The 23,962-nt window shown below is 33.6% G+C and overlaps 2 protein-coding genes and 1 long non-coding RNA gene across 5 annotated transcripts; 2 read left to right on the forward strand and 1 right to left on the reverse strand.

The window, feature by feature from the left end:
• Window positions 1-2,041, reverse strand: LOC145167441 (phosphoglycolate phosphatase 2-like). Of its 3 annotated transcripts, none has more exons than XM_079086650.1 (4): window positions 1,836-2,041; window positions 832-929; window positions 535-634; window positions 1-238 (listed from the first exon to the last, which is right to left on the reverse strand). In XM_079086650.1, the coding sequence occupies exons 2-4, from the start codon at window positions 854-856 to the stop codon at window positions 127-129; spliced, it is 237 nt and encodes a 78-aa protein (XP_078942776.1). In that variant the 5' UTR covers window positions 857-929; window positions 1,836-2,041; the 3' UTR covers window positions 1-126. The 3 variants fall into 3 exon arrangements, 2 of the variants coding, with proteins under 2 accessions (XP_078942776.1, XP_078942775.1); XM_079086649.1 differs by having other exon boundaries at window positions 832-1,349; XR_013741132.1 differs by having other exon boundaries at window positions 588-2,041.
• A 2,024-nt stretch (window positions 2,042-4,065) lies between these two features.
• LOC145163093 (uncharacterized) lies at window positions 4,066-6,282 on the forward strand. The gene is made up of 3 exons (XR_013739556.1): window positions 4,066-4,452; window positions 4,527-4,587; window positions 6,122-6,282. It is a non-coding gene; the product is annotated as an uncharacterized LOC145163093 (long non-coding RNA).
• A 10,435-nt stretch (window positions 6,283-16,717) lies between these two features.
• Window positions 16,718-18,488, forward strand: LOC145164783 (uncharacterized). Its single transcript, XM_079083463.1, has 3 exons — window positions 16,718-16,839; window positions 17,217-17,932; window positions 18,022-18,488. Exons 1-3 carry the CDS (start codon window positions 16,718-16,720, stop codon window positions 18,486-18,488), a joined length of 1,305 nt encoding a protein of 434 aa, XP_078939589.1.
• The last annotated feature ends 5,474 nt before the right edge of the window (window positions 18,489-23,962 follow it).

The raw sequence follows: 23,962 nt of genomic DNA on the forward strand, positions 1-23,962 counted from the left end.
TTAAAACTTAAAAGAAAATGATATTAACATTAATAAAAAAAATCAATAAGTTTTCAATTCAAATACTAAAGACATTAACTTGTAATCAAAAGATATATATACAAGACTTTACACATAAACTAAGAACTATATCTCCAACATTGTTGTCATGCCCTCTAACGTTGTATAAGTTTTCTTTTTTCTTCTTAGAATCGTGCAGTTCCGTGTTTTAATTTTGATTGGATGGTGGATTTGGTACCTGGAGCAACAAAAATTATAGGTGTCAAACATTAAGATAAATATGAATAATTAACTAGTGTTAATGTGTTATACTTGTGCATTAGTCGACTTGACCAATGTAATCTTTAATTTCTTTTATTTCATCATACTTTCATTTTTTCCTATTATAGTATTGTCCATATAAGAAAAAATATAGAAGTATAATGCTATAATTGGATAGAATTTTCAAAGTATAATGTCCTTATAAGAAAACGTTAGAAGTATAATGTTGTAATAGATTAAGAAATTGAAGTAAGAATTTAATTAACTACTTACATCTTTTGCAATAAATCCATCGAAAATGTTGATGGTTTTCCAAATACATTTACCTCTTTCTTTGTTGCCCCACAAACAGCAACAACCATGTACCCAATACCTAACAATTCAACACATTAGAATTAATTACCATATGACCCTTAAATCAACATGACACCCAATTTTTGAAAAATCAAATAGCCAGGACTAAACATGTTGAACTTCATTACATTGAAACCAGACCCAAAAAGTAAAGGTGGGATAAAGACTCATGCTTGATATTTGAGTGCAAAAGATGTGAATGCCCTTGATTCTTACCTGGCCATTCTTGTAAATCAATCATATTGATAATGATACCACTGTTAGTAGCAATGAAAATGCATCTTGGATTATCACGAATGCAAAGAGTTGCATACCTGTAAATTACTCACCACTTACATCTTTTTATAAATTTAACTTCAACAAATAGATATAATTCAAGAACACTAGGTATATAAGATGTTATTAAAATGAGTAAATGGGGTATCTTATTGTATTTTGTCATAATTTACATTTGTATCATGTCCAACCACAACTGCTCCAATCTGCATCATAACTTAAAAAAAACTACACAGGAATACATAATTAGATGTAAGCAAGCTATTTCGGAAGGAAAATATTAGTTTAAAATTTTCATATACTTTGAACACTTTTTCAAGATGCTCAAGCTTTCCGATATAAACTTGTTCACATTCATCATCACCATCTTCATATAGCCACTCTTCGGTTTTTTGCAGACTTTTAGAGATGATCTCTACCTATGAATCTGTTGCAATGTTCCGATAGGAACTAAAAAGCTAAAGTACAAATATTCTATCAGATTGTAAGCAATATATATAATCAAAAGTTAAACAACACAAATAACAAATTTGTGGAACCACTTATCAAAAACATCATATTTAATCATATTTAAACATGGAGGATGAAATTGCAATCACCATGAACATGAATGGAAGATCAACTCCTAACTTATCAACAAAAGTATCACCTAATCAACAATCTCAAATGAAACGTGTTTAGGGATTATCTTTACACTCGATTATAGGGTTCTAAACTCTTGTATCGTTGAGATGAAGACAAAAAAAACCGATAAAACACCATTGGGGATATGGGGCTGTTTCATAAGAAATTCTCCGAAAAATGATTTGACAGGAGACGGAAGGAGCCTATTGGCATCAATCCTAGAATTCTTGGTTCCATCTCATCTCAACTCGTGATCTGACTTGGCACCTTATGCCCAGATCGACAATTTTATATTGTTTTCTCCACAAAATCGTCAGTACCTGGATTATGAAGAGAAGACGTTCATACTATTTTGAAGCTGCCAACAGAGGATGAACAAAGGGTAGGGGAAACTGATGACGATGTGGGCTAAGGCACGATGTGGAGGAGCCAAGGTGGAGGGACAGATAGGTAACGATGACCCCATGAGAGAAAAACGAATAAATGAACCCTAGTGGTTTAGATTATGCTGGGGGTAATGGGAATTTGGAAACCTAAGTGGGATACGAGTTAATTTTCAATATTCGGGATTCACATCTTCGATTTTAAATTTTTTGAATATATTCAATTTGAAAGTTTTGACAAATCTTTAATTTTAAATATTTTGAATATATTCATTATGAAAATTTTGATATAATATATATATATATATATATATATATATATATATATTACTCCGAAAATCATATAAAATATACTTTCAATAATCTATTTCTTTTAAAAAATATCCATCCATATATATATATATATATATATATATATATATATATATATATATACACACACATATGTAACTGTTACAAAAAATTGCATATGTCACATGAAAATGGTTATTTAAATTATAGGTGGTGGAGGAGATGGTTGTGACAGAGGTGGTGGTAGTGGTAACATCAGAAGATGTGGTAGTGATGGTTTTGATAGTAAAGGGGGTCAATGAGGAGGTGGTGTTGACTAATTGTGAAGACGATGATGATAGTGGTAGATGTGGTATTGGGTGGTATATGTGTGAGGTAGGTAGGAGTATATGTGTTGGCATGAAGTAAGTGGATGGGTTGGTAGTTAAATTTTGAATATATCTGGAACAACTAGCACATTTAAATTGTACTACTAATTAACTAAACTCAAAATACATAAACTTAAAATTGGAATAAACTCAAAATTGAAGGGTCAAATATGAGTATAGGAAGGTGGTAGGAGGTTGGCGTGGGGATAAGATATGTAGGTGTGTGGTATGGAGGTATAGGTGCGGTGAGCCGATAGGCTAAAATGTGGGCTTGTGTGAATAGTCATATAACAGGTATAGGTGTAGGTATACATGTAGGTATGTATGGGATAGGTTTGTGTGTGGTTGGCGATGTTGGTTATATGTGGTACGAGTGGGCGAGTGTGAGAGTGTGGTTATGGATGTAGGGTGAGGTGGGTGATATGGGTGTGGGTGTGGGTGCGGATAGAGTTTGGTAAATGGTTGGGTGGGTATGGAATGTGGGGTGTGGAGGTGGTTGAGGTGGAAGTGAGCCTTTGCATATAAGTCGAGACCCTAAGTATGCCTTATGCCTTATGTCATAAGCCATATACCCTAAGACTGCGACTTAAGCCATAAGACATAAACCATAAGGTATAAGCCATAAGCCATAAACCATAAGCCATAAGCTATAAACTATAAGTTATACCCTATAAGCCCTAAGCCCTAAGCCATACGATACAATCCCTAAGACCTAATCCCTAAGCGATAAGCCATAAGGAATAAGCTTTAAGTCATATGATCCAATCATAGTCCTCATGCCATAAGCCTTTAATCCTTAAGCCATATGCCCTAATATCCAAGCCATAGGCCCTAAGATATATGTCACAAGCCTTAATCCACAAGCTATAAGCCATAAGCCTTAAACCCTAATACATAAGCCATAGGTCATAATACCTAAGCTACGAGCCTTAAGCCTTAAGTCATAAGTCGTAAATCATTAGCCATTAGGCCTGCCCTGTGCTAACCTAAATCATAAGCCATAATACATAAGCCACAAACCCTAACTCATATGCATTAAGCCATACAACATAACTCATAAGCAATAACCTATAATCCTTAAGCCATAATCCCTATGACATAAACCATAAGTCATAATTCATAATCCATAAGCATTAGGCATTAGTCCGAAGTCATAATTTATAGGATATTACATCGCCTCACTAATGGACCTCTCTGAGTCATTTTCTCTTTTGTTTCTCATTAGTATAATCTTGTTGCTTCATGGTCACCGGTTAGGTGTTGCGGTTAATTATCTTTTTTATACACACCTATACTCACTCACATGCACACAAACACACATACACACACTCTATCTCTCTCTCTCTCTCACACACACACACACACACATATATATATATATATATATATATATATATATATATATATATATATATATATATATATATATAATTTTAATAATAAAGTCTTATTTAACCTTTTTAAGTGGTTAATTTAAAACCCATTCAAACAAAAATTTAAGCATCAGACATCAGCCACCCCCAAATTGATTCTCCCGCTCTAAATGACAACATTCACCGCCAATTTGGTGTGTGTGTTCCCAAAATTCAGTAAGAAAGAGATATTAGAGATGAGATTGAGAGAAGAGAGGGTGAGGTAACAGAAGAAATCAAGGGAGAAAGAGAGAGATTTAAAAGGAGAAAGAACGAGATCTGTGAGGGGAAGAGGCAGCGCCCACCGACACTGCTGCAGAGGTCGACCCACAACGACAAAAGAGCGACGAAGTCACCCTGAAGTTGTGGTGGAAACCAAAATCGTTCCTTTGTCTGTGGTCCGCCCCGTACAGTTCCTCATCGTTGCTCTGTCCTGCGCTACTCCACTCAACCCTAACTTGTCTGCCCTCCACATTAGAGATTGTATGTTCTCTATTGATTATTTTAATTGCTAACTTCTAGCTAGACCTAATATTACAAGTTTTTTTTATATACAGAGGTTTCAGCATCAATGATTGTTGGAGTCGATTGTCAGATATTTCTTCTTTCCGATTCCAGGTATGCCAAATTTCTTTCTTTCTAGTAATTTTTTTTGAAGTTAAAGATAGTTATGGTTCTGTTTGTTGATTAAAATTGACGATTGCAATATGAAATTTCATTACCAGAGAGTGATGCTTGAGAAACACCTAACTGGCATCATGTTGATCGATAAAAATGTTTAATGGTTCTATACTTTATTTTGTTAAATCAATTATTCATTATGATGGTTATCAACTAAAAGTTCATCTTTTAATGAAAGAAAGATTATAAATTTGATGCTAACTTTATAAAGTTGTGCCTTTTTGCCTATTTATTATGATGGTTATCAATTAAAAGTTTAATCTTTTTGTTATTTTATCATAATCTGGTTATATACTATTAAAACATTTTTATGAAGCTTCAAATTTGCTTATTATTTTTCTTCTGTTAATTTATATAACCTGTGCATTGTCCACACATTATAGAACTAACCATTTATTTGAATAACTGAATCTAACATGTTTATTACTTGCCACTTGCTTATATTAAAGTACCTATTTACCTATATATGTTAAAGCTTTGTTTCTTTAGTTAATATGCAGACACTCCCTGTATATGCTAAATCTATGTTTCTTTTCGTCATAATTTTATATAATTTGCAGTTACAGCCATAGACAATTAAGATAAATCAAGAAGACTTGGATATTATTTAGTCTTTAAAACTCAAAACCTACAAAAGTCATTTTTTTTCAAAGGGAAAATTGCAAGTAATGGATATATACTTTACTCTCGGAAATGTACTTTGTTTTTTTATTCATAATAGGCATATGTTATCAATTTAAGAATTATATTTTATTTTTCACATATTGTTATTATCAATAAAAAGATGTAAGCACATTTCTATTATGAGTAATAAATTATAAGTATGTTGCTGTTATGGGTTGCAAATTGCTAGTATCGCTAAAAAAGTTGAAGTGTGTTGCAATTATGGGTAAAATGTAAAGTATAATGCTAGTATGGGTAAGAAATTGTAAATATGTTGTTAATTTGGGTTTAATACTGTTGTTATTGATATTTTTTTGAACTGTGTAGCTTTTATGGTTAAGGAAATGAAAGTAGATTGCTATTACGAGTTAAGAATGAAGTAAGATGCTAGTATGGTAAAAAAAAATAAAGTCAATTACTTTTATAATTAAGGAATTGTAAGTGTGTTGTTATTGTAGGTTGCATATCGCTATTATCGATTAAAAAAAATAACTTGAAATCTGTTGCTACTATGAGTAAAAAATAAACTATATTACTTATTAGTAAAAGAGTAAAGTACATTGTTATTTATGAAATAGAATAAGGAAAAAGAAAAAGAAATGGAACAAGAATTTGGACATATTTGTGATTAGATTAAAAAATGGTTAGGTGGCAAGGTTACTAGTGTACAAAGTTCAAATCGGTTAAAGACTCTTCCTTGTGAAATTTATGGTTTCCTGTCTAAAAATTAAGTACTTTTAGTTTTTGTTGTTATTAACGTACAATAAGTTGAATTTTACTCAATTTGATTGTAATTTTGATTTTGCAGGTTTTGCCATTTTGGATGAGCATTTGTGGATATTTGTGTGTGTGTTTGTGGTGATTCAAATTTGAATTATGTGACAATATTTGTAATTAATATTCAGTTTTGATGATTAGGTAACATTGTGGAAGGATTTTTGATAATGTAATATATAAAAAATCGATGTAACTAATGAATTTATATTTACTACATGTTTATGCATTTTTATATATTTTTATGAATATGATAATCACAAGTTTTAAATACTTTTATTATCAATATTAGACATACATACGAAATTAAATTGTGACCATCAATTACTAATAGTCATATGTATTCTTCTTTCAACATGATTATTATTTACTTTTAGACACAAAAGTTACGATAAAATACTTGAAGTCTAAGTTTCTTTTCATTTGAAACATGACCATAAAATATTTGTCATTGTATGTTTTTTTATTGAACAATGACAATAAATTACTTTGTGTTTGGCTCTTGAGGGTTCAAAAAAGGATAGTTACTTCCATAAAAGAGAAGAAAATGTTTCTCGCTTCAATGTGCATGCTAGTAACTACTTTGTATGGTGTTTCGGCCCCAAATTGACATTAATAAGTAACCAATACAAAAATAATGACCATTACATAACTATAGTCACCAATTCAATGAACATATTATAATTATACTGATCGGACGTTATATTTCTTCTAACTAGATTTATTTATAAACACACATAACAATTGTAACCATAACCAAATGCAACTTAAACTCACAAAATTTGTTTTTTTGCAAAGCCAATTCATCATATTTTGACACACAATAGAAGACACATAACCATAAACCACTAAAAGTAACTTGTTTTCTTGCTTTTACTAAGTCACTAGTAAACGCCACCTTATAAACACACAAATATTTAATGTGACCATATGTATCACCTGTTAGATACATTGGATTTCATGTGTCTAAATAGACACCATGATACAGAAACATATACAATTGCCTTATGTCACCATATATTTATCTATTGTCTCTTATAAAAAAAGTATCATAATGTTAGTATGTAAATGTGGTTGATAGTGACATATGGCCACGGTGTTCGAGTGTAGCTAATAATTGTCACATTTGATATAATTAAGTGTGGTTAAAGTTTTGATTATCTATACCATGGTCACACAAACTAATTTAACTGTATCCAAAAATAGTCTCTAAATTTTTTTGTTGACCTTTAGCCACACTTTTAATAAAAAGTGTGACATACCGTTTTTCGAAAAGTGTGATCGTAGCTTATTTTTGTACTAGTGTCAAAGGTGAAAAATGGGGTTGCTCCCGTGGAAAAATTGGGAGAAAGTTGAGGCAAAAGATCCCGATTTAAGATAAATTCATGAGGGAGTGGTATTTCTTTAGGATATACTCCATCGTTTAGAAATTGGTTAATCGGTAAAGATACATGTACTTGATGCACCACCCAAGAGAGAGACCAAATTCTTAGTGACCACACTAAATGGTGATTCAACATAGATTCTACATCTTGAAACCAAGCCATCTTTGGAGTAACTTTATTATAATGAAACCAACCAGCAAAAAACATTAATGCCGCAAAGACCAATGCACAAACTACAATACAATAGGGTTGTAATTCGCTAGTTATTCCAGATGCTCACCAAAGCTGAAAAAACAGAGGTTATTTGTATTCCTCGGAAGCCCCCGCCTACATCACCATTCAATATTTCTTGGCCCACTATTGGCCAAACCATTTGGGCACTAGGCCCAATATGAGTTGGATCGCTTAGCCATGCTTTACAATTGAAAAAACGAGCACCGTGGAAATACATGGCACTCAGCCAAAGGAAGATGATGAAGAGTTGACCGAAATGCACACTAAATACTTTTCGAGAGATCTCCTCCAAATCACTGGTATGGCTATCGAAATCATGAGCATCAACATGTAGGTTCCAAATCCAAGTGGTAGTTTCAGGGCCTTTAGCTATTGTTCTTGAGAAACGACCTAGTCTAGACCATTCCTCAAATGAAGTTTTTATGTGATCCCTATCTACCAAAAGTTTTTGGTTCCGGCAAAAGAATAATCATTGAGTCCTCCCTTTTTCCGGACAGCACACACAAAGACACCCGCCAACAGTCAAATAATTAGTGAATCTCGGAGATATATTTCTATTATATAATTAGTTTTTTTGTGAATCATGTTATGGAAAGTGGTATTAATGGATTTCTAGTGGAAATCGTTATGGTGACAATGGGTTTTCCGACGTTGGAAGTAACCAAATTTGTACTTTATTTCATATAACATTGAATCATGTTCCTACTTACAATGGGCATGTATAAAGGTAATACTGTTTATGATGTTTGTCCAACATTTGATGTTGATGACTCTACAAATGATCAGGTAAAACTAATGTTGTTGGTTGATGATGGTAATATAATTCCACATGGAAACCTTTTTTTTTTCTTTCTTTAACTTACGGTGCAATTTTTAAAGTTTGAAAATATATGATTCCTGAACCTACGTTTCTTAAAAAAAGTTTTGAAAATTTGAAATAATTTTTTAGAGAAAACAATTTTCGAACTTGATGGTCATTTTCAAAAGTGGAGAAATATTTATTAGCTTCTTAACACTTAAAAAAATAAGGTCACAGGGTAAGTATCCCATTTTTAAAAGGTCCCTTGATAGTGAATTTTTTTATTTGTATGTATAGTTGTTTTGTAGTAATGTTATGCGTCACTTGCATACCAAAACAAATTGTTACCCTTTTATGTATATATCCGATTTAAAAGTAACCCTTCTTAAAAGATCTTTTAAAGATTTCTTCTTTTTTTAGAACTGCAAACACACTCAATATCTTACTCCTAAAATCTACATCTTTGTCCACCACAAGGTTTGAACCCTCAACCACTTAGGAAAAGACAACTTTCGAACACACATTAATACTGGTAGGCGAAAGGCATTTTGGTATTAGTTCTATTTGATAGGTTTTCCATGCATTTATACACTATTTTTTTTGGCAACGGAAGCAATTAAAATAACCTTAAGTGTACATGTAACTTAGGATCTAGGTTTTACAAGTTATAGCAACATACTTTTAAAATCCTATAAGAGAGATAGAATTACTAACCTTTAAGCAAAATCGAATATGCTTCTTGAAACCTTGTAGATCTCGAAAAACCTTGAAGCTTTTGGAAGACTAGCACCCAAAGTAGAATGCCTCTAAAGGACCACACCTAAAAGACTAACACACCATATTATAAGGAGAAGGAAGAGTAGACTTATAGAACTCAAAATTCTCAGATTGCAAGCAACCAAGGATGAAATTATGAAGGTCGGGAGGGTCTATTTATAGCTGAGTAAACTTGCAAAGAAAACATATCTGAATTAATTAAATAATCATATTTAATCTCAATTCGAATCCCTACCTTATCAACTGCTAGGGACGAAATCCTATGAGCTTTCTCTCTTCAAAACCATCCACCCTCTTAGGATACAATAATATTTACTTGCTCAACTATTAAACAATTAATATTCAGTCCACGTACCTTTAAATAATTTCCTGATTAATTCAAATTAATTTTAATTAATTCTAACAAGTTTCTAATTAACTTATCAAGCTATGATAAATTAACAAACTATTTATCTCAATCTCTTAAATCTTTTTCTAGCTATTTTAACTCTTGAGGGAAACCCTAAAAGGACTTTGTTATTATTCCCAAAGTTATACCAATTAGTTATGACATTGGACACCCATTTCCAACAGTCTCCCACTTGGACAAGTCATCAGCTACTATTGGTCAAATAATCTTGCAATAACCAACAAAGTGTGTCTTCCAAGAAAACTGTCGAACTCTGATCAAATCAGGATTTAGCCCTTAGATAAGTGATCAATTATTCATTTGTTTCTACAATATATCTGATTGAACCGAGTTATAGATTTATGAATTAACCTTAGAGTTCAAATTATATTTCTCGATTAACGATTTATGATGACCAAAATCAGTCTACTAATTGAACCCATCAATTTAGTTTGGGCTAGGCCTGACACAATAATGTCAACATCAAATCACCGAGGGGCCCATGATATTCCTTTTCCCATTAAGGCGAAAGGAGCAAATAAACTTTGAATGCACAATTTTTGTATATGTTGGGTTTTATTTCAAAAATAGTTTCTAAAACTCAAATATTTAACAAATGGAAGACTTGAAATTTCAAAAAAACATAAGCTAGTTATAACCCACAAAGGACCATCTTGCAAGTAATAGAAACATAAAACACCAACCATAGAAGAGATGAAGAAATAACGAACTTTGTTGTTCTTTGGGTCCTCTAAGGGAGGCTTGGAAGTTGATGGAAAATGATGAACATTTTAAGACATCAACAAGACATCAACTTGACTTAAAGATGCTAGTCTTTGTAGAAACTCTTAAGCTTGAAAGTAAAACCTAAGTATTACTTTCAAGAGAGCAAAAGCACGTAACTTCAAATCTTCGTATCTTTGCTAGAGAGAATAAGAGAGTAAGAGGGAGGAGAATTTGGGCAAATGCAAGAGAGTGTCCCTCAAATGAAATCCACACTCTAAAGCACCTTTATCTCCTTCTCTTAGCTACCAAGAGAACCAAAAGGGCCAAGAATCACCAGGAGAGGCAAGGGTCAGAGTTTATGAGTCTAAAGAGTGATGAAGGTTGGGGATGAGCAAACCCTAGCCGTAACTTTTCTTTAAATATGGCTCAAACCCTAAAAATTAGGGTTTTAGACATTAGGTGGTCGCCACGCCGTGGCATCTAAAACCAAATATGCGTTTATTAACACTTCGCCACGTTGTGGTGGTACCTCCACCACGTTGTGGCAACCCTAAAATCATAATTTAACTTAATTAAAATATACCGCAAGGTCTGGATGTTACACCATTATTATTATGGAATACACCTACAAACAACACACAATGATATTTAAAAGAAGTATGAAGGGTAAAGAGAAATATACATAAGTTCGTAGATATAACTGATTAATAATTAAGTAAAGTGGAGTTGTTGATTATATGTAGTTTGCTATCAAGTAGAATTTACTTGGCTTATGGATGCTAACACTAGATTTATCTCTAAAAGTCACATTTACATTTTCGAGCAACTGCTTAGATAAATTTTATTTGGTTGATTCCTCACCACTGATTCCGACACCAATTGCAAATTGATGCAAAGGCAGATATGGTTGTCTAGGTCATGTTACCCCTCAAATTCTCCCGAATAATGTTAAAATATTAAAAAAAGATTATGTATGGATGCAACCATTGGGTTACCCCTAAGTTCCTAAATCAAAAGAAGAAGTCCATATTAGAAAAAACTTAGAAGGTTTAATCATTTAAATAGGCCAAACAAAGTTATCCCAATGTCCAAACAAAGTGAGACCAAGGTTTAATCAATTTGGAACAGACTCTTTCTTAGTCTGTCGATTGTAAAGACTTGAAGTGAAGATGATAACAGAAGGCTCCAAGCTTCTAGACTCCTCGGCTATGCCCATCGCTTTGTCGGCGTCCAACTCTACAACCTTCGACAACTTCATCTCTACTAGCAAGAATGAAACAAGTAAGCATTAAGTCCTTTTTAGTATTATTTTGATTATTTTTCATTTTGTTGAAAAGTTGAAGAAAACTTGAGATTAACAATTAGGTTTCTTTGATTAAGGTTATATAGTTATTACTTGTTATTATAGATTTATATTTGATTTTGGTTAGGTATATCTAATCTAATTTTTGTCTAAATATAGATGGTAAGGTATGTATTAAGTCGCCAACAGGAATAATTGCTTGATTTATTTATTGGGATTTTTTATTTATTCTCTAAATACATTTACTGCATTTGCAGGGTTTATTCTTATTTTTGTTTCGTTACAAAATCTCTTCATTTTTACGGCCTATATAAACAGTTTATCAAAGTTTAATTTTGTTTTTGTCCATGTTAGACATCCATGAGTCATTTAGATTTAGTAATTCAGGTTTATCAAAGTAAGTAGTTAAAATTGTTCATTTTTTTGTAAAACACTTTGGGTTTAGGAATAAAAAGTTCAAAATTGGTCAATAAGGGTGGTGATGGAGATGAAAACGTAAGATATTGGAATTAAAAACTTTAGCTTAATTAGGATACTAATTTTGGTTTTGATTTACATGTTTGGCTATCGACCCTAATATAGGTTATGGAGTATATAGATAAACTAATCATTTTTTTCTATGTATTTTTCATAGTATGATGTTCTAATTGCACATATTTTTCATAGTTCTTTCTAAAGCACAATGTGCAATTGTTTAATAAGCAAAAAATAAAAAAAAAATAATAAGAAAAAAAAATCTTATTGTATATTACGCGGTAAAAAAGTTATGCTACCCCTAAACTTTTTTTTGGTTCGCATTCCAAGTGGCCAAGGAACTATCATGGTTTTGGTGGTTAAGGATTGACATACTTTGTTTTAGGCAACATCTTCATTACATTCATAACAACAAATAATGGTTATATGCTCCATGAACATGTTCTTCCTGAACCACTTTGGAACATAACTTTTTGGAAGCTTGTTGATATACTATATGGCTATATGCCATCAACATGGGACAATGACTCCTGAAAGTTGAAATATCCTACGGCCACGTTTGTAAATGAACAGAATGAACACAAACAACGGTTTGTTCATGTTTGTTTGTTTAAGTAAACCGAACAAACTCCAACATATAAATGAATGAATTTTCTTGTTCATGTTCATTCTTTTAACATATTAATACGTTTGTGTTCATGTTTTTATGTTCGTTAAGGTGCTAAAAAACATAAACGATCATACACGAACAAAAACATTCAAGTTAAGAATCGTAAAAGTTGACCATCAACACTTATGATAAGTTGACCGTACTTAAAAGATCCATTGGGGAATATAACTAAATAAAGTATACCAAAACATTGTAATGTTAATTCATTCGGTCTGAACGAACACGCATCGTGTTCCTCCATGATATATCATCAAGAGCAAAACCATATATTATCAAGAGCAAAGAGCAACTTTAGTATTGTTTTGAAGGATTCGAAGGAATTGGAACGTCGTGTTGTTGAAATTTCTAGGATTAGAAAGCTAACCTGGGCTTTACTTAATTGACTTAATTGGTCCTCCAAGGTGTTCATTTAGGTGTGCTTTTTCGATGATTTTCAAGTTTAGGGGAGTGGATTGATTTCAAATTTTCAAAATGATTTTCCAATTTAAGGGGTGGATTGATTTCAAATTTTCAAGCTCTGCAGGTGAACACTAATGTATATATTTATCATTTTTGTGAATTTTGCTTGAATTACTAGGTTGTTGTGTAGCTTACCGTACATACATTCCAGTCTTCCTAACAATATGCCAAGTCAAGACAAACTAAAAAAACGATTTAAAAATCAAACATCAAAAGAATTATCTCCATGAAGATGATCTTTAATTTTTTTTTTCTTGAGCGTGAAATGGAATTTTTTGAAGAAACCACCTTGTATCATGAATTATGATATTGGAGCATCATTGGTGATCAACTGAGGGTTATAATTAGAGAGCAGAATTCCCATATTTCCATATTTCATGAGAATGAAATTTTTTTTTCATCTTCTGAATTACATTAGACTCTATGATCCAAAAATACGATATATTTTTTTTTCGTGTTTTTTATCATACTAATTATAGTATATGCATAATATTTATTGGGTATTCTCGTATTAATCACCTTTTTACATAATTTTTGGAGCTCATCTTTTCGATTTTCTCATTTCTTGAGATTGAAATGACAATCTCATAAGAAATAATAAATTTGAGATTGTAGTAACATTAGTAATGAACTAGTGATCTTGATAATTAGAAAGTGGAATTCTCGTATTACCCTTTTCATGAATTTGATAAAGTAATTCATCTTGGAATCTTTTTTTTTTTTATTCATAGTTTATGCAAGAATTTTTTGGGTATTTATTTTAATCACTCTTTTAGATGAATTCTTGAGTATTTCTCATTTCTTGAGGTTTAAATGGTAATTTTGAAAGAATCGATAAATTTGAGATTGTAGCATCATTGGTGAGCATAGTTCCAATATTGCACTTTTCATGGGTTTAGTTATATTAGACATCGACACAACGCATTAACAACGCATGACGCATTAACAACTTATCAAACTAAAGTTTGCAACTGGTCATTTTCTTGAGTCAGGCCCGTTTGATACGCATATTTCCAGGTCCAAACAGATCTTTCTGGTTGAATGGACCGGAAAGACTGTTTGATTTGCACAAAAGAATGGGTCTTTCCCGGTATGATATGTCTTTCCCAGAAAGCCCCAAAATCATATCTTTCTGGCTGAATGGGCTGGAAAGACAATTATACACCAAACCCCGCCTCTTTCTTTCTTTATTTGATTATTAATTTTTTAAATAACTTTTTTAAAATTTATTTTTTATTGAATTATTAATTTTTTTCATCATTCAGCACAGTCAATCAGATGTACAATCAAACAGCATAGTTTCTTTCCCAGTCAGAAAACTTTCCCAGACAACACTTTCCCAGACAGAAACTATCAAACGAGACCTTAGGCCCTGTTTGATAAGTGTCTTTCCAGCCCCAAAAAGATCTTTCCGGCTGAATGGGCCGGAAAGACCGTTTGATTTACACAAAAAACTTCGTCTTTCCGAGTAAGATTGGGCTTTCCCACAAAGCCACAAAAAGAAGTCTGAATGGAAAAAAAGAACGCGTTGGACATTTGTGCCCTAACAAAAAAAACGCATACATCCGTCGCTGCAATCTTCGATCACCCCATCATCGGCTCTACCCACCTTCCATCGCCTCCATCTTTCGTCGCCGGCCAACCTTCTCCCGCCAAGCAGCCCACCGCCGCCCCACAGCTCCGCCCCACAGGTTTCATCTTCTCCTTTTGTCGATCCATCAACAAGTTTCTCATCTTTTTTTTTCTTTTTTTCGATCCATCAACAAGGGTTTTCAATTAAGCTTTCATTTTCCTGATTTCAAAATTATGAGTGAAATCAAAATCAAAACATGTTTCTGTGAACAAGTTTTTTTTTCTAGAATTTCTTATTTTTCAGAATTTGTGCATTATACTTGTTTTTGTGGTTGAAATCAAAATTAGAAGATGTTTTTGTGGTTATTGAAGCATACATTCATGTTGTGGTTATTAGAACATGCTGATTTTTGTTCAAATATGCTGATTTTTGTGAACAATATGCTGTTTTTTGTGAACATAAATGCTGTTTTGTGAACATAATTGCTGAACTAATGAATATATATGCTGTTTTTTGTGTATATATGTGTAAAATTTTGATTGTAAATGCTGTTTTTTGTATATACATGTAGAATTTTAGTTATAAATGAGCTGTTTTTTTGAACATACATGCTGAAATTATGAACATATATGTTGTTTTTTTGTATATACATGCAGAAATTTGGTTATATATATGCTGTTTTTTGTACATACATGCTGAATTTTGGTTATACATGCTCTTTTTTGTTTATACAAGCTGAATTTTGGTTATATATGTTATTTTTTTAATATATGCATGCTGAATTTTGGTTATATATACTATTTTTTGTATATAAATGCTGAATTTTGGTTATATATGTTTTTTTTTTGTATATGCATGCTGATTTTTGGTTTTATATGTTGTTTTTTTGTATATACATGTTGATTTTTGGTTGTATTTGCTGTTTTTTATACATATATGCTGCATTATATATATATATATATATATATATATATATATATATATATATATATATATATATATATATATATATATATATATATATATATATATATGTGTGTTGTTTTTTTATTATAGACATGTCACAAAGGAAATCTAGAATTATTTGGGACCAAAGTTTAGACAAAACTTTTCTTGATGCTTCTATCCATGAAGTAACCACTAATGGTCGTGAGGGTAGTGCCCTCAAACCAAACTCATGGAAAGTTGTAGCCGAAAAATTATTAAAGGAACACAGTTTAGTCGTTGACCAAAAACAGATGAGAAACCACTACGACTACTACAAAGGAAAGTATCAAGCTTGGGTGAAACTTAAAAGCAAAACCGGAAATATATATGATCCTTTAACAAATAAATTTAATTTGACTGACGAGCAATGGGAGACGGAGACGAAGGTAATATATACTCGTCTAATTTTAAAACAAATAGTAGAAATATGATTATTTTCTTTTAATGGTTTGATAATTTCAAAATTTTAAACAGTTGAACAAGATTGTAGGAGCTTTGAAAACTGTGCCCCTCATTTTCCCTGATCTGTGCACCCAATTATTTGAAGGTTCAACCTCTACCGGCTTTGATAGTTGGGGGCCATCTTCTACACTCCCCCGTCCTACTCCTGAATACACTGAGCATGACTTTGATGAGGTTCAATGCACCCAAACGGAAACCCCCGACTCAACCCAACATGTAGCTGCAAGTGAAGAATCCTCTGGACATTCGAAAAATAGGAGAGTAGGTGGAAACAAAAGAGCTGGCGGAAACAAGAGAAGCGCAAGGGCACTAGAAGTTGAGGAGGAAATCATCAAGTTTGCAAGGACGCTTGTGGAACAAAACCAAAGAAGTGAACAAAATTAAAGAAGTGAAATGGATAAGGACATAGATGCATGTATGGAGAAATTGGCAAAAATGGGATGGGGAGAAGAAGATGAAAGACACAAGACCGCTCTTTTGTTATTTGCTGAAAGTGCCGATATTAGGAAAGTTTGGTTACGACTTACGCCTACTACTTGTGACTCGTGGGTGAGGAGTGTAGGAATGAAGTTTGGTTACCTTTGATGACTTTTTCTATGACTTTTATTATTGTTGCATGACTTTGGATGCTAGGTTTGATGACTTTTTCTATGACTTTTGTTATTGTAGCATGACTTTTGGATGTTAGGTTTGATGACTTTTTCTATGACTTTTGTTATGTTACGTTTAATGAATTTTATATGCATGAGTTTTGTTATTGGATAATTTTTGGTGCATCACTTTTGTTATTAAATAAATATTTTTCTTGTTATTTACTTTATATTTGACATGTTATAAATATTTTGGTTGTTTATTTTATATTTGACATGTTATATGTAATTGTATTTTACAGGTCAAGTATGATTTCTAATGGTGAAGCTTTAGCTTTTCTTTTACTTGTCTTGTATTGGTTGAGGTTAAACCGACCAAGGCTAAAAAAAATTCATAGAATAAGAGATAACGATACGAGCGGGTATGCGTATACGCAAGATTTGATACACGGTGACCCTATCGAATGTTACGATATGATGCGTCTTACACAACAGGCATTTGTTTTATTATGCAATCATTTTACGCAAAGAAGTTGGTTGCAAGCTAGTAGAACAATAAGCATTGAAGAGAAGATGGCTATGTTTTTACATGTTATAGGACATAATGAACGTTTTCGAGTGGTTAAAGGAAGATTTCATCACTCCACACAAACCATTCATCAATGTTTTCATGAGGTCTTAAATGCAATGATGTGTTTTGCAAAAGAAATTATAGTACCAACAAATCCTAATCCAACAAGACATGCCTCAGAACGACAAAGACGGTTAAAAGCTATATTTTCCGGAGCAATAGGTGCACTAGATGGAACTCTTGTACATGCAGTTGTGCCCGTTGATCAACAAACGCGATATAGGGGAAGAGGAAAATGTGAATGTTATAAAAATGTATTAGGAATTTGTGATTTTGATATGATATTCACTTTTGTATGGATTGGATGGGAGGGCATAGCACATGATTCAAGAGTTTTGAAAGAAGTTGCATTCAATCCGTCTTCCGGATTTCCATTCCCTCCACCAGGTTTCTAATATTTATATAAATTTATCTATATTCTTTATATAAGTTTTATTATCTATATTCTTTATATAATAAATGTCACTCACCTACAGATAAATATTATATTTGTGACGCCGCATATACCAACACTCGCGGGTTCATGGCTCCGTACCGTGGCACTAGGTATTGGTTAGCCGATTTTCGAGGACGTCGACCTTTAACTAAAGAAGAAAGGTTCAATCTTGCTCATGCACAACTTAGAAATGTTATTGAGCGTGCTTATGGTGTATTGAAGGCAAGATTCCCAATCTTAAAACAAATGGCTCCTTATCCTTTTCCGATACAAAGATACATAGTCATTGCTTGTGTTGCGGTCCATAATTTTATAAGGAAATACAATATCCAAGATGAGTTATTTGCAAATTTTGAAGAGAACGTTATGGTTAATCCTGATGTGCACGGTGGAGGAATTGAGGGCGAAACCACACAAGGCATAGAATGGGGTTCAGAAGCCGTTGAATACATGACTATTTTGCGTGATCAGATTGCTAATCAACTACTTTCACCTGGTTTACTTTAGAGATGTATGCAAATTAGTATGTTATTTTCAATTTCAGTATGTTTCTATTTGGATTTTGATTGATTTATGTTTAATTACTTTGTAAGACAATTTGTATTCGGATTTTTAAATGATTATTGTGTAATTTTGATTTTGTATGATAATTTGTATGTTTTTATAACTATTCAGCAACTTCACCCGTCACAAAATAAAACAGCAGGGTAATATGGTCATTTTTCATCATTCAGCACAGTCAGTCATATGTACAATCAAACCACATGGTTTCTTTCCCAATCAGAAAACTTTCCCAGACAGCACTTTCCCATACAGCACTTTCCCAGACAGCAACTATCAAACGGCCCCTTAATATATTTGCAATGTTCTTTACCATTGTTATGCTAAGAAGGGAAATGGATGTTGAATAATTAGATATTTTAGATTATGCATGCTATATGAAGGACGATAAACATTCTCTTGACTTGTACTTTGATGTTTTTTGATGTTGATTGTTTGGTGAAATATAGTGTGTTGTTAGCAAGAAGAACTTGGGTTACATTGTCATTTAATCGTTGGTGAGTATATGTATTGTTTTTAAAAAGGTGACTTTAAAATTTATCACTTTACTATATAAGAACCCTTTGCTACCTCTTTTATACGAAGTAAAAGCAAATAGTAGATTGTTATTAGAGTGTACAATGTATAGTTAAGTACATTTCTATTGAAATATGATCATCGAATTAGCTACTCTATCCTTTTAATTCATGCTTGATTTTTTAAGTCATGTCAAATCATAAAGTAGTGGATATTAGAGATGAAAGTGGGTCCAAACCCAGACCGGTTTACTTGGACATGGAAAACTCGAAAACCTGAATTGACAATTTATCATAACCGAGAACCGGACCGGTATACGGGAACCGGTTCCGGGTAACAAACCCGGTAAAGTGGGTATGGAATCGGATTCGCGTATTAGACCCGAAAATATCTGGGAAACCGGAACAAAAGAAAAAAGTAATATGTTGGAAAAAAATGAATCAAATAATGAGACTTTTTTTTTGAGTAGTCGATCAGTAGTAATTTATCAAATGGCATATTGTTGAGTAACCCTTCAAATTCCGGTTCAAGGCCCACTAAACCGGTTATGAGTTTTTTTTACAAATCCGGTTCTAAAACCTGGAATACCCGAAACCCGAATAAAGCTAATTTTTGGACCCAATACCCGAATCGTTTAAGCATTTTCCGGTTATACCGGTTCCGGTCTGGTTTTCCAGTTTTATAACTCATCCCTAGTGGACATAACAATAAAGTCAACGAGCAACCAAGGAACAAGGGGCTAAAGCAAAGATGGAGATAGGTTTTCCATGAGATGAAAAAAATCACATTAGGAAATTACAATGGACTTTCATTTATTTGTTGATTATAACAATATATTTCCATTTTCTTTTTCTTACAATGGACTTTAAGGTTATTAAACTTTTCTTATATAAAAGTTTATCCCTAAAACTAACAACTTTACCTATAGCTTCCAAAATGCATTTTTTATTAGATAACTATACTTGCAAAAGTCAAGATATTATAAATCTCCTTCTTTTTAGCCTTCAAACTCCTAATGATTACCTCTAAACAAAAGCATAAACTCTCAAACAATTCATGCTACATGGTTCATGGTATGAAACATATACAAATCTCAAAAGTTTCTATAACATTGATTTGTGACCACATTGGTTTAGTTACTGATAAATGAAGACTTATTTTGCAATTCATCAAAAGAATAATGGAAGATCATGAGACAAATGAAAGATCCACACCCACCTAAACTTTATAGAATAATGGACAGAAGACCTGAGTGTGTATGTTTAATAGATTAGACATAAAGAACAAGTTCTAACTTTATACATATTCACTCAATTGCAATTTGCAAAAGAGAAGAGCTTACGTGTTATGAGGTTCAGACTTCAAAGTATGGACCTAATTCATATTATAATTAACACCAGCACCCTCGAGATGGTATGTATGCATCATGCCCTTATGCTTCTCCAAAATCTCCTTCACAGGTTTAGTATATAATGCAGCCTCTTCTTTATCTTCAAAACCACCATCTTTACTGTTTATAAGAAAATCATTTCCATCCTGGAGATCATTCATCTCCATTACCATAACAAATACCCCCTTCATCGCATACCCTGAAACTGGCAACTTCAAAACAGGAATGTAACACTCACGCACTCTAGCAAGAACCGCTATAGTTTTCAACTCAGTTTTTGAAGCTGAATGTAACCATTCCTTCACCTTGTTAGTCAATGTTGACCAAGTAATCAGGAGAATAAAAGGGCACGTGGGAGTGTTGCCTAGTAAAAGATCCGTTGCTATTTTTCTGTTTTCAGTTGTATTTAGCCTATTTAAAGTTTCATTGTTTTAGCTGTTAAGTAGATGTAACCTTTTCCAGTTTCATTCATTCAATAAAGGCAATCATTAGGCTATCTTTACTCTGTCATATTTTCTCTTATTCTTGCTTGATCACCAACAATTGGTATCAGGGCTTCAAGGTTCTTATTAGAGTGTATGCCCAAGTACATCAGATACAATACCATGACAGTAGCATCATCATCCAATCCACCCAAAGACAGTCCGTTTCCACTACAATGCCCGATGCTAACCTCGCTCAATTATAATACATGGTTGATTAAGATGGAAGCTATTATGGATGCCCATGGGTTATGGGATGCCATGGAGCCACAAACCGAAGTGGTTGTGGATGAGAAGAAGAGCAAGCAGGCTCGAGCCTTCATCTTCCAATCGATTCCAGAAGAGATGCTTGCGCAGGCTGCCAAAAAGAAGATGGCTAGAGAAGTGTGGGACTCTCTAAAGTCACGGTATGTAGGTGCAGAAAGAGTCCAAAAAGCAAGGTTGAGGGTATTGAAAAGCGAGTTTGAAGGACTCCAAATTAAAGATACGAAAACAATAGATGATTTGTAACGCCCGTAGATCCGGGCTAGTCAATTTAAAGACAATGAGCGTCAAAAATGACTTTTTGATAGAAGATTATTTAGAATAAATAATCTTAACCAAGTTGTAGAATATGTCTCAAGGTTTCCGTACATATAAAGAACGCCGAAATCCGAGTTATAACGAAGAAGTTATGACCCGTCGAAGTTTCGCGACAGAACCGACACAATACCGGGAAGCGTAAATAGTGAATTTACGATAGAGCGAATTTTAGCATTAGCGATCTACACGAAAGTCGTAGAATACGTTAAGCCGAGAGCGTCCATAAAAAGAACGCCCAAATCTGACTTCGTATGAGGAAGTTATGATTTTTCGAATTTCGGCGTAGCAGTGTACAGCCCAAAATTCGAATATAAGATCGAGCGGTTTTTAGCCGAAACAACCTAAACGAGAATCGAAGATCTCGTTAATAGTAGCGTAACGATAAAAAGACAGACGAAAACGAACATCGGATGAAGAAGTTATGAATTTTTAACGGACCAACCCCGTCCCGGCCTGTTAAAAATATAACTTTTAAAATAGAGTCAAAATAAACCGACAGAGTCTAAACGAAAGTTGTAGAGTACGTTCCCGCCTACGCGTGGATATAAAGAACGTCGAAAACGGAGCTCGTATGCGAAAGTTATGATGTTTAGAAGTCGGGAAGCAAAATTGCGAATGTGCGAGAAGGGTGATGACGTGGCCACATCTGAGCCGTTGCTTGTTGCCCAAGGCCTCGCTTCGGATGGATGACACGTCCCCTCGCATTACGCCCTGCGTCCGAAGCTGGGTACGCCCGGCGTACTTGATCTTGTCCGGTTCCGAGTCCGATGTGCGAGCCAGCTGGTGCGAAGTTGGCACCCTTATTCGAAGTTACGCCCCGTGTAGCCAAGGACTATGCCCAGCGTACGTCCGAGGCTGGCGCCTATAAAAGGGCTGCGAGATTGCTCGGATTTCTCACACATTTTCACAACTCTTTCTCTTTCTACTTTCTCTCACTACCCCTCTAACCCCCCTAAACCATAGGAAACCCCCTAGCACCCGAAGGAAGCCCCGAGGCTCCCGGAGTCCCGAGAAAAAGGGTCTTTCGGTTCGGAAACGCTGCTCCAAGCGAAGCCCGGTTTTCTTTAAAATCCGCTGTAAGTAAGCTACGCCTATGAAATTTTTAATATAGCTTTTAAATAATTATAGTAATGTTATTAGGTCCTTAAAATAATTATTTGGGCTATTATTATGAGTTATATAGAGTGTTGTTTAACGCTTATATAATAATAATAATAGCTAGACTATTAATTAGTCGCGGTTAACGTTAGACTAAACCCTAGTGGTATTGATACTAGGTTTTGTCAAGGGAAAATTGTTTTGAGATAACGAAGTGCTGTCCGAGTTCCGAGTCACCGCCTTAACAAGTGAGTGCATAATTACTTTCATCTTACACATAGATATGAAGTATTTAATATAAATTACATGCTATGTGTGCATATTGTCTGTATACTTGCTGTCTATGTTGGGTGAAAGATTTTATACATGTTTTAAATGATTTAAACTGATTTTATATCTACAAAATGTGTTGGGTAAAACATGGGTAGATGAAAAAGTTGTTGTGTGACAAAAACAAAATGATGAGAGGTGATATAGACCATGAGATAAGGGTGAGAGGTGAACCATGAGAGAAGCCTTTTACCCAAGTGTTGGCCCCGTCATCTAGCAGAGTATGGATGACAACCATAGACTATTCTAGACAGTACAGTGGAACACTAGCAGGCTCGCAACCTGTAGGTGTATTTGAACTGTGTATTCACCAGCTATACTCTAAAAACCCATTGACACGTATTGCGAGTGGATTCTCGGAAACGATAATGTCGATAAACGAGATAACCATGGCGACTATGAGACTTAGTGCCTAAACCCTGGCGACTATGCGATGTAGTGCATGTTGCATATACCCTGGCGACTATGAGACTTAGTGCCTAAACCCTGGCGACTATGCGACTTAGTGCCTGTCGAGTAAACCCTGGCAACGATGCATTTCGTGCCGATTCCTTAGGATGATCCTTAGGAATGAATAAATGAGGAATAGCTAATTCTTAGGGTAGATCCTTAAGAGTAAATAAGATAATGGGGATGGGTAATTGGGTTGATTGTTTGATGTTTAAACATAATAATTACATTATTGTGGGTTGAAAACCCTATGTACTCACCAGGTTTCCCAACCTGACCCACTCAGTTTATTTGTATCACAGGTGTCGATGTGAAGCTACTTTACACTGAGAGATTTAAAAGAGATGTAGATCACTAGTGTAAATAAATGTAAGTTCTGTTTATGCTTATGTTTCTGTATTGACGATGACATCCCAAGGTTTTGAAAATGAATAACAATGCATTTCTTCGGAAATGCTTTGATAATGTATTTATCATGTTTTTCTGGGATCAAATTCCGCAACACTTTTATTAAAAGAGATACTCTGATTTTTATAAAGCATAAACAAAATCGGTCTTTTATGGCCGTGAAA

Source organism: Lactuca virosa, chromosome 3 (genome assembly GCF_052849685.1).
Source record: "Lactuca virosa cultivar CGN04683 chromosome 3, Lactuca_virosa_CGN04683_v6, whole genome shotgun sequence".
Lineage (NCBI taxonomy): Eukaryota > Viridiplantae > Streptophyta > Magnoliopsida > Asterales > Asteraceae > Lactuca > Lactuca virosa.